Raw genomic sequence first — 15,247 nt, 5'->3', positions numbered from 1 at the left:
CATTTCCTTCAATGCTTTCTTCTTTTCTTCGATTTCTTTTTCCATGTTGAAATTTTTTTTCTCCTGTTTAAATTCTATTCTATTAAGGGTGGCTTTTTCGGACGTTTCCAATTCGTTGTTTCTAGTTTGCAATTTTTGTAAAACGTTTTTCCATTTATTAATTCTTTTCAATGACGACTGTTCACTGAACGAATTATCTCTCACAATTTGATTCGTTAAACTAGATTTAAAACTTACAGAATCACAATTTAATTTTTTACAATAGTCTTTTCTAACTAATATCCCACTCTTTTGAATTGTTGATTTCACGGGTAAACCGTTATTTTGAGAAACTCTGTTTTTTTTTTCAGGTATCGTATTACACGTGTACATTTTTTTAAATTTACAAGACGTTAAGTGCACTCTTAAAACGGCTTGACGGTTAAAAAGTTTTCCACAATTATTACAACTTAAAACTCCTTCGTTACCAACAAAAGTTTGTATAAACTTCCTATCATTATTTACATCCTCCTGTTTATTACGAATACCATCTATTAACTTTCTTTTACTAGCTTTGGCCAACACTTTGGGTCTTAATCTTCGAATTTGTTGTTCTGTTTTATGATGATCTGCAAATAATGCACATTATCAAAATAAAAAAACATGCAATTAAATCAACCATCTTTTTTTTTCTTATTGAATGCTACGATAATAAAATGCAGGTGTCAATAAATAAATAAGTATTGTAAAACCGACTGTGAGAAAAAGTAAACATCAAAACATTTTATATAAAGTTTAACATAACATTTATAATTTCTCTCTAATTATGTGTCGAACTGCTGTTCTACTTTAAAACTTTTTATTTTATTATAAAAAAAACTCACCTTTGCTAAGATGTCTATAAGTGCTACTTGGACTCGGGAAAAATGTCCTACATATTGGACAAGGATAACATATTCTTTCTTTATGATGAATTTGCACGTGCCGAGACAATACTTGCTTGGTTATAAAATGTGTTTTACAAATAGTGCATGTGAAATTTTTCAAATTTTTATTATTTTCTAACTGCGTACCCTGAGGTGTAACCCTGAACTTTCCATCTTCTTGTAAAACTGCTTCATTGCACGATGAAACCTTTTCGATTGACTAAAACAGAAAATACATAATATATTTTGACCAATTAAAATGGTTTTATGTTTAATAATTGAAATCATCTACATAAATAATCAACCATAAACGTTTTAATAAATTAATTGGATTAGTATCCAAGTTTAACATAAACAAAAGTGAAAGAATGCTTTTAATATAATAAAAAATTTATTAATGAACTAAATACTTACCAAATTTTCTCTATCGTTTAATTTCTTTCCATTTTGATAAAAATTATTTAAGAAACTATTATTTATATTGTCACTAGGGAAAAAATGGTTTTGCGAATGACTTCTTCTAATCATAACTTTTTCATCAACATCCAAATGAAACATTGGTCGAGCCCAAGTTTCTGGCGATTGCAAGTTTTCCTTTCTTGTTTTTTGTCGTAATCCATCAGCAATTTTAGCTATGTCACATTTTCTATTTATTTTCAATGGACTTACTTTAATACTCGTTAAATAAAAATTTCTCAGCGTTTAATATCACATAATTACTTTCACCTTCGTTATTAATTTAATCGTTGTTAATGATATAAAAATAACTGAATTTTTTCAATATAAAGAATTCAAGGCCATTCATTGGCTTATTTTAGAAAAACTTATAGGTTAATAGGTCTTTTCATTTTATGCATGTTTTATTTTTATTCTAGTTTTTCATAATGGTACTTACCTAGTAGGTTTTAAATTTTTTTCAGTTTTAACATTATTAGGAACTATTGTATCACTAGAGAGCCAGACTTTTGCATCTGTCAAGTTGACTTCATTATTACAATTTACTTTTTCAGATTCTGTTATATTTTCTTCCACAATTTCTTTCTAAAAAAAGTAACAAAAAGTAATAAATAAAATACTAAACAAAAAAAGAAAAAAAAAAAAAATTTAAATAACACATAAAATACTTTGAGCGAATAAAAATCGTAAAAGATTTTTTTCTGATGTTTATTCGACTCGAATATAAAATATTTAAAAAATAAAAAAAAAGGATAAAAAATAATAAAACTACTATGTGGAAATAAATATTGAATGGTTTAATATACAGTAAAGATAATGAAAATAGTATTAAAACAAAAATTATTAAAATAACTTACCTCCTCTTTTGTAGTTTCGTCAGGAAAAAAAGAAAAATTTTTTATACAATAAATTCTCTTGTGTGATATAAAATTGGCTAAACTTCTAAATAAATTTCTGCATATCTTACATTCATAAATTATTGTACATTCATTGAGCAGTAATTCTTGCAACTATAAGAATAAAAAAAATATTTTTTTTTAAAATATTAGTTTCTTAAAACAAAATTTGATAATTCAAACATAATAATTCATGCATTGTGATTATTACAATTCAGCACCTCTTGAGTACCACCAACTATTGCTTTTATTAAATCTTTTACTCCTCTCACTCCTGTATCAATTGGTTGCCTCAATATTGACTTATCATTTATTATTTTATTTTGTAACTCGATTAGTGCAGCCATCAGACACTCCTGATTACTTCCAAGGCTTTCGTCGCTTTTCCTTAAATGTTTTGGAACCATTTTGTTTGGCACATAAGGTTGTAACAAAAAATGAATTCTGAAAAATAAATATGAAAAAAAGCATAAATTTACATTGAAATAAAAATACTTTCTGTAACAGAAAGGTTATCTAAATCATTCTTTTAGTAAAAAAAAAAACAAATTACAAGTTATTACAAGTATAAAAATTAAATGAAAAAGTAAATAATGGCTTACATATACTTATTTCCAAAGTACTAGGTTTGAAAAAACATAGTTGCTTTGATTTTAAATGCCTCAGTAAGGTATGAAATAATATTTGTGATTGGCATAGATCCTGCCATTTGTAACTCATGGAAATTTATGGAAGCATATTCCTTTAACTTCTAAAAAATATAATATAAATAATAATAATATTATGAGTACTTAATGTAAAATCTCTTTAAAAAAAAGTTTTATAAAAATTTAAAATGAAAAATAAATTTTATTAAATTTATATTGAAATATTGATGTCAACCTTTTTGAATTAACATATATTAATTTATAAATACAGTTCAATTATTAAAACTACTCCACTAATTATACTAAATTAGATTTGTTTTCTGTCATCCCATATTTAATTCATCACTAAAAATAAATGTAAGCAAAAAATATATATTATTTATAAAACTTCCTTATGCTTTTAAAAGGAGCCATAGGAATAACCAAATTTTGAGCAAAGCCTCCTATATTCACAATATCAAAACCCACCTTTTTTATTTTCCTTGATTAATTATTGGAAAAAAACAAAACTCATTAGTAAATAATTTAATCAAAATAAAAATATTTTAATTTTTTAAAAAAGAATTTAACCCTGATATTTATATAATGTTTAACCAGATAATTCACTTAAAAGACATCAACTTGTTGTTTGTTTTATGGCTTGCGTTATGAATGTACTACTCAATATAAATATTTTATTTCTTAAAATTAATTTCCATTTATTTAAATAAAATTTTTAAATATATCTTTGTAAAAAAGTTAGTTACATGAATTTTACTTACTAACAACTTCTTATAGTTAACAAAAAAAAAAAAATCAAATTTTTAAGCACTATTAATATTTTTTAGGAAATATAATGATTTGTATAAAAATTCTTTCACAATAACAAATATTTTATTTTTAATAACAAAAACACTCTTGATTGTCAGAGGTATGGCAGTTTGAAGCTTCGACAACACAAAAGGTTTTACAATATTTTAAATTAACCCAAAAAATAAAATTCCAATTAACGGTAAATTTAATTATTCATTATTTTTATTATTATTAACCTTTTGAGTAGTCTCGATCACTTAAAAAAAAAAAAGAAAAAAGAAATAAACTTTTCAAACATTTGTTTAATAATTCAAAATATATAACTATATACTGCTAACAAAAATGTGTAATTTAAAAAAAAAAAAAAAAAACATCTAAATTTATATATAAAACTAAAATTTCAAAAACTAGTTACAGACAATACACCTATGAATTGGTGTCAAAAATTTATTTTAAGGCAAAAATTCACAGTTAGTTATCATTTAAAAACAAGCTTTTTTTTCTTTTCTTTCTCTTTTTTTTTTTTTTTTTTTTTTTTTTTTTATTAAATAAATGTTTAATTAAATATTTGTATTTCAAACTTAACTTTACTATTTTTTAAAAAAAAAAAAAAAAAAAAAAAGGCATTACAAAAAGCAAATTGAATTTTTAATATCATTGCTTTTCTTAATACTCAATCAGTGTTCTATCACATAAAAATATTAGTCATTTTTATCGAATAAATTATTAATTTATTATGTAGTCTTCTTAGTTTTCAGTCTCGTTAACTTCGTTTTCAATCCAGTACCTACTGAGAATATATACAACGCCTTCATATGTGGACATCATAATAGCTGTGTTAGGTATTTGCCTTAATAACTGTGTTCCGAGACCCCTATAAAGACCTCTATAACCTTCTTCTCGAAAAACTGTAGAAAGAGTTTGCCAAAAATATACATATTTTGAACCTTCCTCTCGTAAACGTGTGCGTGCAACCTCTGAAAAATTAAAATTAATAAATAATTTTCCCTATATTATATAGCCATATTTAATATTTATTTATAAATAAATTTTTATGACAGTATAAGATACTTTTATTAAAGATAATGAATAAAAAATCCAATTGAGTTATTAAATATTTAATAAAAACAAAAAAACTAACCGTGAGGATAAGCAATACAGGATGCTGTTGTTTTCGAAATGGCGGCAGCCAACATCAATTCAGAAAAATCTTTAAATGTTTTCGTGTCTGATTGTTCATTGCAATGAAAAGCGACTAGATGAGACTTTATTTCTTCGTAAATAACAAAATGAACGACTGTTTCAGATATTCCAAAATAAGAAGCAGTTATTCCTTTATAAAATCCTTTGACTCCTGATTTCCTGTATATTCGTTGCACACATTGAAAAGCCGTCATTTTGGGCCCCTGTTTTCCCTGTCTATCCAGTTGAAGCCTTGTTTTAACAAACCAAATTGGATTCGTTGCAGTGCTAGCTATAAATCCTAAAACAATGCTCTAATTCTTTAAAATTAATACATATAATTTATTTGACCAGGTAAGTTGAATAATAATTTAGAATTCGATTATAGATATTTAAGAAAATTAAAATTTTTACAATTGATTAATTTTTCAAAATATGAAATTTATAAGAGAGAAATAATAAAAGTTAATAGTTGAGTTATTAAGCTGTAAGCACCGATTTTACATTTTTTTTTTTTTTCCCCTCCAAAAATTAATTAGGGAAATTAACAACTTAATCTATTAGGAAAAAATAAAACAAATAATTAAACAAGAAAAAAAAAAGAAAAATTAACACGTACATGTCTTTTTTTTTTTTTTTTAACTTTTTTGAGTAACAATAAAGATTTCGTAATTTTATAACAAAAAAAAAAAAAAAAAAAAAATTTTCCCAGTCAAAGTTGGTAAAATTACGTTATTGAATTAACTATCTATCAGGTAAACTTGCCTGCACAGCTAGCAGAACATAAATGAACAACAGCAGTGTCCGGAGGCATTGATGAATTGAAAAAATCTTTAGATTGAGAATAAGCACAGAAATAAATAGCTCTGGATGGTGCAACACCCACAAGATTTGGTCCCAAACCTCGAAACAAAGCTGGAACACCTTCATTTTTAATAATATGTCTAAAATAAAAAAAAATAACCAAACAAGTACAGACAAACTAAATCAAGAAATTAAAATATACATCCAAATAAGTTAAAAAAACCTTTTTTTTTTTTTTTTTGGCCATAATAATTATTTTTATCATGAAAATAAATTTTACTTAAAAAAAAATAAATTTATAGGATAACTTCAGGCAAGGGGGTTTTATAAAATAAATAACAATAATAATAACAATAATAATTACATTTGGAAATTAGATAAACGTTACAAATACATGGATTTAAAGATTTATGTAATGCCACAATTAATTTTAAGAAACCAGTGTTTTGTTTCTTCTGGCATTAATCAAAATGTAAACAAATGAAAATTTCCCAAGTATGAAAGGTCACGTGTAAAGATTGTATAAGTTCAACATTATTGAGATAACGAAGGGTCAAAGCCGCAATTTAATATTTTATCATCCCGTAAAAAAAATTTTCAATTTAAAATAATTTTTCCCGTAAAAAAAAAAAAAATTTTTAATTTTTAATTTATAACGATTATTTAAGATAAATTTATAAAAAAATATAGTGTAAAAAAATACTTGAACCTAAAAACAACGGAGTTGAAACATCCGCCATAACACCACCTTTTACAGTCACGTCATCCATTTTAAATTAACGGAAAAATTTTTTGTTGAAATAATTGTAGTTAAAATTTTTATTTCACGTAAATTTTTCTTTAAAAAAAAAATAATTTGATTATTTTTTATGCTGATAAATTTTACATCACATGCAATGGAATGAAGCATAATTTATTGAAAAGAATAAAACTAAAAAAAGAAATTGAATAAAACCTTTACCCTCATAAAAATTACTACATAATACTTACTTGAAACATTTCACTAGTCCAACAGATTTTTCATTTTTTGGAAGACCAACAAAATTTGACACTGATAACATTTGTGTTGAATTTTTAAATGTGGCTACAGTTGTTAACCGTCTTCTAAATGATGGTATAGTTTTGCAAGTTGTTTTATTATTAGACTCAAGAGTTGCAATTATTGGAACTTTAACATCGAAACCAGATTGAGAGGACTGTAAACGAGTTTTAACTACTTCCAGTGGACAGGTTACCACAGCACCTACAGTACCAGCCAATCTGCAAGAATATAATTACATATTATTACAACATTTATAATTTAAAATTAAGTTTATCATCTAATCTATTTGTTTTAATTTTATAAGTTTTTATTATAAAAAAAAAAATGTAAACATATTTCTATAATATTACTTAATAAAAATTATCAATAAGTATTTTTATACGAATGATTGAGATTTGGAATTTTAAAAAATTTTAACAAAAATAACATTAAAGGAACAATCTATGCTTTTTTTATACAAGTACAAATAAATAAAAATTAAATCAAATTTATATAAATACAAAAAATTTTAAGAATTGGAAAAATAAAAATACTATTTTAATTTTATAAAAATAAAGCCTAAAAGCTGTAGTTTATGGTAAATTGTTATTATGAAGTCTGATGACGTGAGGAGTAGAAATATTTCATTCAAAAATTTCTTTCATTACTAAAATTATTCTATAAAATAATGATGATGTTAACAAAAAAAAATTACAAAATCAATTTTGCCTAAAGCTTTTCAATAGTGTTTAATTAAGACAGGTACTTCAAATGCAAAATTTTACTTGAAATATACGACTAAATTAAACTTTTAAAATACGCACCCTCCTGCAATTAGGTGAATAGCTGTGTCTCTAGTATGAGACATGATTATAGTTTTTAATAGAATTTCAAATCATTTTTGAAACAAAATAATAAAAAATTTACAGAAAAATATTGAAATTCAAGAAAAAAAAATAAAACACCACTTGTTTTATGCAAAATTTCTTGCGACTGAATTTAAAAACAAATTTTGCAGTGTTGCCTCTCTAACACATATTATTGGTAAAGCACTCAAATTTTTTTACTTTATTTCAGGTATAAAATAATAAGGATATCATCCAAAATGCTTAAAATTTAAGGTCAAAAATTTATTATTTTAATTTAATTTTAAATTGTAACGCAGTTACTTTATTTTTTTTAACAATAATTACTTCTGAAGTTGTTTCTAAAAAAAACGGCAACGCCTTATGGGTAAAAGCACACGCTTGTCACGTGAAATTCAACCAATCAAACGAAAGAAAGAAATCGGTCTTTTTTTTCATTGGTGGAAATAAATTGTTATATTTACAACAGCAAAAAATGTTATTTGCAAATCTTAATCGATTTGTTCAATTTAAATTTTAAGTACAGTACTTTTAGCTGTACTGATGTCTACAGAAAAGCTTTTTAGGGCAGATTTAAGGTATATTAAATTATCTTTTGACTACTATTTTTATTTTAATTGTCGGATTAAATTGTATTAAAGTTTTTTACCAAATTTGTTTTGAAAACTAATCTCCTCGTGAATTTCATTGAATTTTATTGGTTAGGCCTGATTTTAAGTAATAATTTTTCGTATACATTTTTATTAAAAAAAAAAAAAAAAGATTTAAATTATATATTTTATGTTATCGTATCAAAAACAATCAAATCGATTTTCAAAATGAATGTTTAATTTTTTTTTTTTTTTTTCAGTTCTAAAAATGATTCTTTTTCCACTTGTGTCATGAAAATATCATCACATCATAAAGCTCTTTATTGCTATATATTGCTAAGTATATGGATATTTTTACTAGTTGCAGGTAAACGTTAAAAAAAAATTAGATGTTTTTTAGAATTTAAAAATTTATTGTTTTTTCATTTAAATTATTATTATTATTTTTTTTTTCAAATATATTTTTTTATTTATTTAATTTTTTTTTTTTTTTGCTTTTTTTTTCTGTTGCACCTTTCCTTTCGATATAGCACTTTATATTACTTATATTTTATAGTTTTTATTATTAGCTTTCCTAAGAAAGTTATTTTAAATAAATTTTTTTATTTAATATAAATATTGGCCATTTAGCCAATAAATGGAAAAATTTTATTGTAAAAAAAATTACTGGCTGGGTAATTGTGTTAAAAGTTTAAATCATTCTTTTAATAGACGATTATTAAGTTTAGTTTTTTTTTCTTATTTATATAAATGTTATAATTAAAGCATAATTAATAATTTCAAAGTGGGTTGTATTAATTAATTTTTAAAGAGTAAAATCAATAATTTAAATAATGATATAATAAACTTTAGTCGTTTGAAATGATTTAAGTAGTCATGCATTTTCTTCAAATTATACTGAAAATTAAATAAAACTTTTGTTTTAAATTGTTTATATATATATATCAAATTCATAAAATTAATTTTTTTAGCAACTTTAAATAACCGATTGTGTAAAAATTCTCAAAATCTAAGTTTTACTATTCGATATTCATTTCAACACTTGTTTCAAAAAAAATTAATTAAATTGAAAATAATTTAAGTTAATTTTAATTTTACTATCAAAAGTTATAATTTAGATGTTAAAAATGAAAAAATACTTTTTCTTGAACTAGAAATATGTGTTGTTAAACAAATTCCTAATTTCAAATTTAAATTTTGAAATTATATTAGGGGTACTATGTTCAATCTCATAAAAATAATCAAATTGTATTACAATGACTTAAAATTAAAATTGCAATCTAGTTTATTTACTCTATGTATCTCCATAATCTCATTAAAAAAATTTTTTTTATTTTTTTATTGAAATCAGGAATGTACAAATACATAGCTGTTGAAGATACACAGTCTTATCATTCTATAATGCTCGATATACCTGCGGATCATCTAAAAGATTCAAAATACGATATAAAAATGAGACGAATATTTAAAGTTTGCAATCCACCATCACAAATTATTAGAGGAAGTGAGGGACTTCCGGAAGGAAATTATTCTTTAGAAGGAGTCATTATATTTCTAAGGCATGGAGATCGCGGTCCAATGTCTCACGTGAGAAATATTTCAAATATTCGTTGCGATCAAGATTTATTAGAGGAAAATAGGCTTTCATCCGATCCGTTATATCCGACATTTAAAACTTTTATGAAAAATCTTTCGGTACCGGGAGGTAGGCCGGCTAGTGCAGAAAAATTTTTGGCAAGTTTTAACGATTTTCAACTAACTCCTCCACTTTCGAAAAAATGTCAGTTGGGACAACTTACACCTGTCGGACTGTCTCAAATTCTTAAAATAGGAAATGTTTTAAAAGAAGCTTACGGTGAACGATTAGGAATAAATAATTCAACTTTGTCACGTGATAATGCAAAATTATATACGACGCGATATAGGCGAACGGTTCAGAGCGCAATTGCATTCTTAACGTCATTTTTATCTCCAGATAATTTACTCAAAATGAATTTGAAAGAAAGTTATAGCGTATCGTTTTGTTTTGATGACTGCGCTTGTCCCGCAGTCGATAAATATAGTCATATCTTTGCAAAAGAACGTTCTGCACATTTTCATTCGCATCCCGCCATTATAGATTTAGTCAAAAAATTAGCCCCTATTGTGTACGATAATGAAATTGACGGCACCCCCTTATTTAATGATCCTCATTCTTTAAGAGATGCCTTTTTAACTTACGTTTGTCACGGAGCAGCATTACCATGTTTGGTAAAGTCTGATAATTCTAAATATTGTGTTCACATGGATCACGTCACTGGCCTCTTCGCCTATGCCGAATGGGAAGCCAAACAATATGCAAAGAGCTCAGCTTTGAAACGTTCTTGTCTTCTGAGAGCTTACGGAGTCTTAAAAAATGTAGTTTCTCATATGTTAAACATAATATCTGAAAAGAAAACAAAATTAGTTCTCTATTCGGGGCACGACATGACATTACAATATATTACCACTGCATTAGGTGTATTATCTGAAACCACGGCAACAGCTTATTATGCATCCAGATTAGTTTTGGAAGTGTATAAGGGTAACGGTTTCAATAATGAATCTCATCCTTCGGCTTATTTTTTTAGATTAGTATATAACGGACGTGATTTAACAGATCATATACATTTTTGTAAAAATTTGGAGCGAATTTCAGTTGAATCAATTCATGCCAACTTAACAAGTGAACCGCCCACAAAAAAACCGTTTTCTGCTTCCTTATGTCCCATCGAATCAATTATCCGATTTTTACACGACGATTATTTTACTAGTTTTAATGCTACAAATTTTAAAGATGCCTGTTCGATTCATTAATTATTTAATATAAATAAATTTAATATATTTTTATTTTTGATACATCCCTTATATTTTTATTAAATTATTTATATTTAAGAATAAAAACTATATAATATCTTGCCAAATGAGTAACTAACTACATATATATATATTGTTTTTGTAATAAATAAAAATAATTAACATAATATAATTTTACCTTATTTTTTTGTAATCTAAATAACAAAAATAACAAGAAAAAACAATATCACCTTAATGACAATATTAAAATAAATAAATAACATAATCATAATAATAATAATAATTATATCCAAACAAATTGTTACTAATTAATAAATAAATATAACAACAAAAAAACAATAATTTTAGCAAGTCGTCGTTGGATTTTCCTTTATTTTTTAATGATTTGATTCGAATATTGAAAAATTTATTCACAAAAATATACAATTAATAGACAAGTTTTTCCGTTATAAATTTATTTTAAAAAATTTTAACAATGTTTTAATATTGTTACGTAATCGATAAATAAAAAATTTTTGTAAAATAATTTAAATTGCCGTTTAATATTAAATAATCAGACGAGTGTGAAACACAATAAAATGAGTATAAATAAAAAAAATTATAAAAAAATTATTGTTCGAATACCAGACGCGTGTAACGGTCAAAAAAAATTTGAATTTTTTTATTATTCTAAAAATATTTTTTTATAAATTTGAAATATTGGTAACAATGAATGTTTATATTTATTCTAGGAGAGTTTAATAGTAAACAATTAAATGTATAAAAATAATTTTTTTGTAAATTTAGAATAAAAACTCGAATGAAAAAAAAAAAAAAAATATTTTATAAAAAAATGTAACTTAAAATTATTATATAATATAATTGTAATATTGCATTTTGAATATATATTATAACGTAAATATAATAACTTTTATTATTGTTTTTTTTTTTTTTTAATAAAAAAAATCAATTAAGACTAGAGAGAGCTTTTGATAATAATTTTAACAATAAATATCAATAAAACAGTAATATTGTCATTTTTGGCATTAGATAATTAAATTAACACTCGTTGCCTAATCAATAAGCACCCATTTTATATCACTAATTATTTTAATTAATTTATAGAATCAAAAAGCTATACAATATAAATAATAATAATAATAATAATTTTAACCCCTGGCATTAAATTTATATTAATAATATTTTACTCGAAGGTGAATGCCCCTTAACTTTTATATTTCATAAAAATATGTATATATTTTTTTTGACCCTTTTTTTATAAATATGAACTATATATACCCATAAATGATTAATTTAATATAAGTACCTTTTTTTTTTTTTGCAATTTAAATTGATCCTTTAGTATTTTTCTCTCCCAGAACAAACAACTTGTAGTATTTATTTATTTGTTCGAGAAAAATAAATGTTAAAACAGTGTGAGGACCTAATCGGGCATAATACGGGGTAAAACCTTTCCAGAGAGCAAAAATACCTTCTTTTTTTATTACTTTGATCAAAACATCACCTGCTCCAGTGTATTCCGGTTTACCATTAATTGTTTTCATGTTTTGTATTCTAGTTTTAGCTATATCAGCTGGCATTGATGCTGCGGTAGTAACTAATCCAGATATCATACTACTCATAAAGTAACACAATATGTCATCTTTGAAATATGCTAAAAAAAAAAAAGTATTCATAATTATAGAACAAACACACTTAATATCGTGAATTTAAATTTTTTAATAAATGGCCTCCATTTACTTACTAGTACTTATTAGGTATTGTTTTGCTTGGGAATAAGATGCCAACTGAGCTGCGTTGACAACCATTGCTCTACCCATTGTAGGTACTGCTCCTCTCCAAAGCGTAAATAATCCTTCTTCTTTTACAATTCTCAATAAAGCATCAAAAACATTTTTATAGTTTCTTCGTTCCGCAATGGGTAATCTGCCATCTGCAGTCATTCGAATAAGGGCAACCTCAGCAGGTGTCCCAATGAATGCTCCAGAAGCACCAGCAGCTATTCCTATGGCAGCTTTAACCAAAAATCCAGGGGGAACTCCATCTTTACTGTTTTAAAAATTTTTACAATAAAATATATGTTTCAATTAATTTTTTAAATCATTAATATAGTAGTTATTTTGAAAAAATGAAAGAAGGACTTGTTAAGTAGATTTATAATTTTAAAATTACTATTAATCGACTTTCATTAATTATAAAACTAAATACAAAAAAACAAAACAATTTTTTTCACAAATAATGATTAAATACCCACTAGCAGAACTATTAATGATCGGCGCACGACAAAAAACGTGATTATGAATATTTCATACTTGGAATTATTTATTACTATCAGATTCCATTACACTATCCAAGATTAAAATTCAGTTTTTACCATATTCTAGAACACAAAAATAAAAGTTCTAGATTTTTATTTTTTTTATCATTATTTTATAAAATCTAAAAATACAATTTTCCTGTACTACACTCTATATATGTATTTATCATCATTTATAATTCGACAAGTTGTTTAACTTGCACTAAGTTATCGAAAAATAAAATTAAAAATAATATTAGTAACAAAATAGCTATTCTCGGTTAATGGTAAAATTTCCATCAAATTATAAATGCCCATATTAAAATTTTGTAAATATATACATTATAAAATATTATTAATATCTTGTAGAATTCCTACCTAGTGTAATTTTCAAATAACCATGTATACACTCCAAGTCTAGTAGTTGTATAAGTGGCTTGTCTGAGGAGTCCAGCAGAAAGACCTGAATACATAGCTATTATTCCTTCATTTTTTAAAATACTTGAAAAAGCATGAAAACTTGTCTTGTATTCTTTTACTTTTCCATCCATACCACTTAATTGCATTCGATTTTTGATTAAGTCAAGTGGTTGTACAAAAAATGTGGCTGCCATACTAAAATAAAAAATAATTTCTAAATATATTATATGACATAATTAATATGAATTTTTTTATATGTGACAAAAAAAAAAATAAACACATTTTTTATGCAAATCAATAATGTATCAATAACATTTTTAATAATTACATTTATAAAAAAGATGTAATTCTTTTTGATAGAACTTATTTTTATTTCCTCTTTGACAATATTAGATTTTTGAATCTATTATGCTAACAATTAAAATTTTGAAAACAAAAAATAAAAAGAAACAAAAACGAAGACAATAAAATGTCGACAAAAATAACATTTTCAAAAACATTAGTAGGAAAAATAAAAGTGACATTGAATAAATTTTAAATGTAATTAAAAATTTGACAATTAATAATTTAGTTAAGTGAATTTTAAAAATATAATAGAAATTAATTTTTAATTAATACTTTTTGAAAAATCTATATATTAATTTAAAAATTCATGATAAGTGTCGTTATTAAAATTAAAAAGAATGCAAAAATTTCATAATTTAGAGAGTAATGCAATTCTAAAATTAATATAATCCTTGAATTCGTAAAAAATTATTTTTAAATAAAATAAATTACAATAACCACTGATACTAACCCTGACAGCCCTCCAAAAGCAAATTTAATATAATTAGGAGTTGTTTTACTTGGTTCTTGAGCCATTTTTTAAAAATTTTAGTCTATTGAATATCAGTATTGGAAAAAATAACCGTCATCACAGTGTAAAACCTTGACATAATGATCACAATTCAAAATACTTCATGTAGCCTTCGTGTGCTTTAGTAACAGTGTTGCCAATTTTACAAATATAAGCGCGAAATCAATCAATTGCCGCCATTTTACGTATTCGGCAAAATAATTAATGCTAAAATTAAATAAATTTATCACCATTGATACTTTTTATTTCAGTGATAATAATTATTATATTTAAAATTATTAATTTATTGAATATTTTAATTTGAAAAAAAATAGTGTAATAGGAATTTAAAAAGAAAATAAGTCTGGAGTTCTTACTTTTCAAGGTAAAATATTTATTCCTTTCATTATTTATTTAATTAATTCATGAAATAAAAAAATTACATATTTTAAATTTTTAATGACGTCGGAATCATCTTGGTAATCTTGAAAAAAAAAAGGCACGCTAGTGAACTTTCTAGTATCGAATTTTAAAATATCTATTCCAGCTTCAACAATGTCTTGAAGTTTTTGTTTGTTCAAAACAAACCAATTGTTTTTATTGTGATTAATAGAAAAAACTAAAGACTCTAAAATAGTTTTTAAGTACACGTTGAAACATTCTGAAGATTTACTCATTTTTATGGAGGGTAAAAATTTACTT

The 15,247-nt window shown here is 24.2% G+C and overlaps 5 protein-coding genes across 5 annotated transcripts; 1 reads left to right on the top strand and 4 right to left on the bottom strand.

The window, feature by feature from the left end:
• Positions 1-74: 74 nt before the first annotated feature.
• On the bottom strand, positions 75-2,664 carry Phum_PHUM332850 (uncharacterized protein; the record flags this gene model as incomplete). The annotated part of the gene is made up of 7 exons (XM_002427561.1): positions 75-121; positions 234-608; positions 864-1,125; positions 1,320-1,569; positions 1,801-1,946; positions 2,219-2,371; positions 2,479-2,664. 7 exons carry the CDS (start codon positions 2,662-2,664, stop codon positions 75-77), a joined length of 1,419 nt encoding a protein of 472 aa, XP_002427606.1.
• Positions 2,665-4,443: 1,779 nt separating this feature from the next.
• On the bottom strand, positions 4,444-7,571 carry Phum_PHUM332840 (mitochondrial carrier protein, putative; the record flags this gene model as incomplete). The annotated part of the gene is made up of 5 exons (XM_002427560.1): positions 4,444-4,673; positions 4,838-5,190; positions 5,640-5,822; positions 6,673-6,942; positions 7,528-7,571. 5 exons carry the CDS (start codon positions 7,569-7,571, stop codon positions 4,444-4,446), a joined length of 1,080 nt encoding a protein of 359 aa, XP_002427605.1.
• A 1,941-nt stretch (positions 7,572-9,512) lies between these two features.
• Positions 9,513-10,860, top strand: Phum_PHUM332830 (uncharacterized protein; the record flags this gene model as incomplete). Its single annotated transcript, XM_002427559.1, has 2 exons — positions 9,513-10,772; positions 10,798-10,860. The coding sequence occupies 2 exons, from the start codon at positions 9,513-9,515 to the stop codon at positions 10,858-10,860; spliced, it is 1,323 nt and encodes a 440-aa protein (XP_002427604.1).
• Positions 10,861-12,319: 1,459 nt separating this feature from the next.
• On the bottom strand, positions 12,320-14,571 carry Phum_PHUM332820 (mitochondrial 2-oxoglutarate/malate carrier protein, putative; the record flags this gene model as incomplete). Its single annotated transcript, XM_002427558.1, has 4 exons — positions 12,320-12,648; positions 12,739-13,043; positions 13,669-13,905; positions 14,507-14,571. 4 exons carry the CDS (start codon positions 14,569-14,571, stop codon positions 12,320-12,322), a joined length of 936 nt encoding a protein of 311 aa, XP_002427603.1.
• A 196-nt stretch (positions 14,572-14,767) lies between these two features.
• On the bottom strand, positions 14,768-15,222 carry Phum_PHUM332810 (uncharacterized protein; the record flags this gene model as incomplete). Its single annotated transcript, XM_002427557.1, has 2 exons — positions 14,768-14,773; positions 14,989-15,222. 2 exons carry the CDS (start codon positions 15,220-15,222, stop codon positions 14,768-14,770), a joined length of 240 nt encoding a protein of 79 aa, XP_002427602.1.
• Between the last annotated feature and the right edge of the window lie 25 nt (positions 15,223-15,247).

This window comes from Pediculus humanus, genomic scaffold (genome assembly GCF_000006295.1).
Source record: "Pediculus humanus corporis 1103172107737 genomic scaffold, whole genome shotgun sequence".
Lineage (NCBI taxonomy): Eukaryota > Metazoa > Arthropoda > Insecta > Psocodea > Pediculidae > Pediculus > Pediculus humanus.
This window is presented reverse-complemented; position numbering and strand designations above follow the sequence as displayed.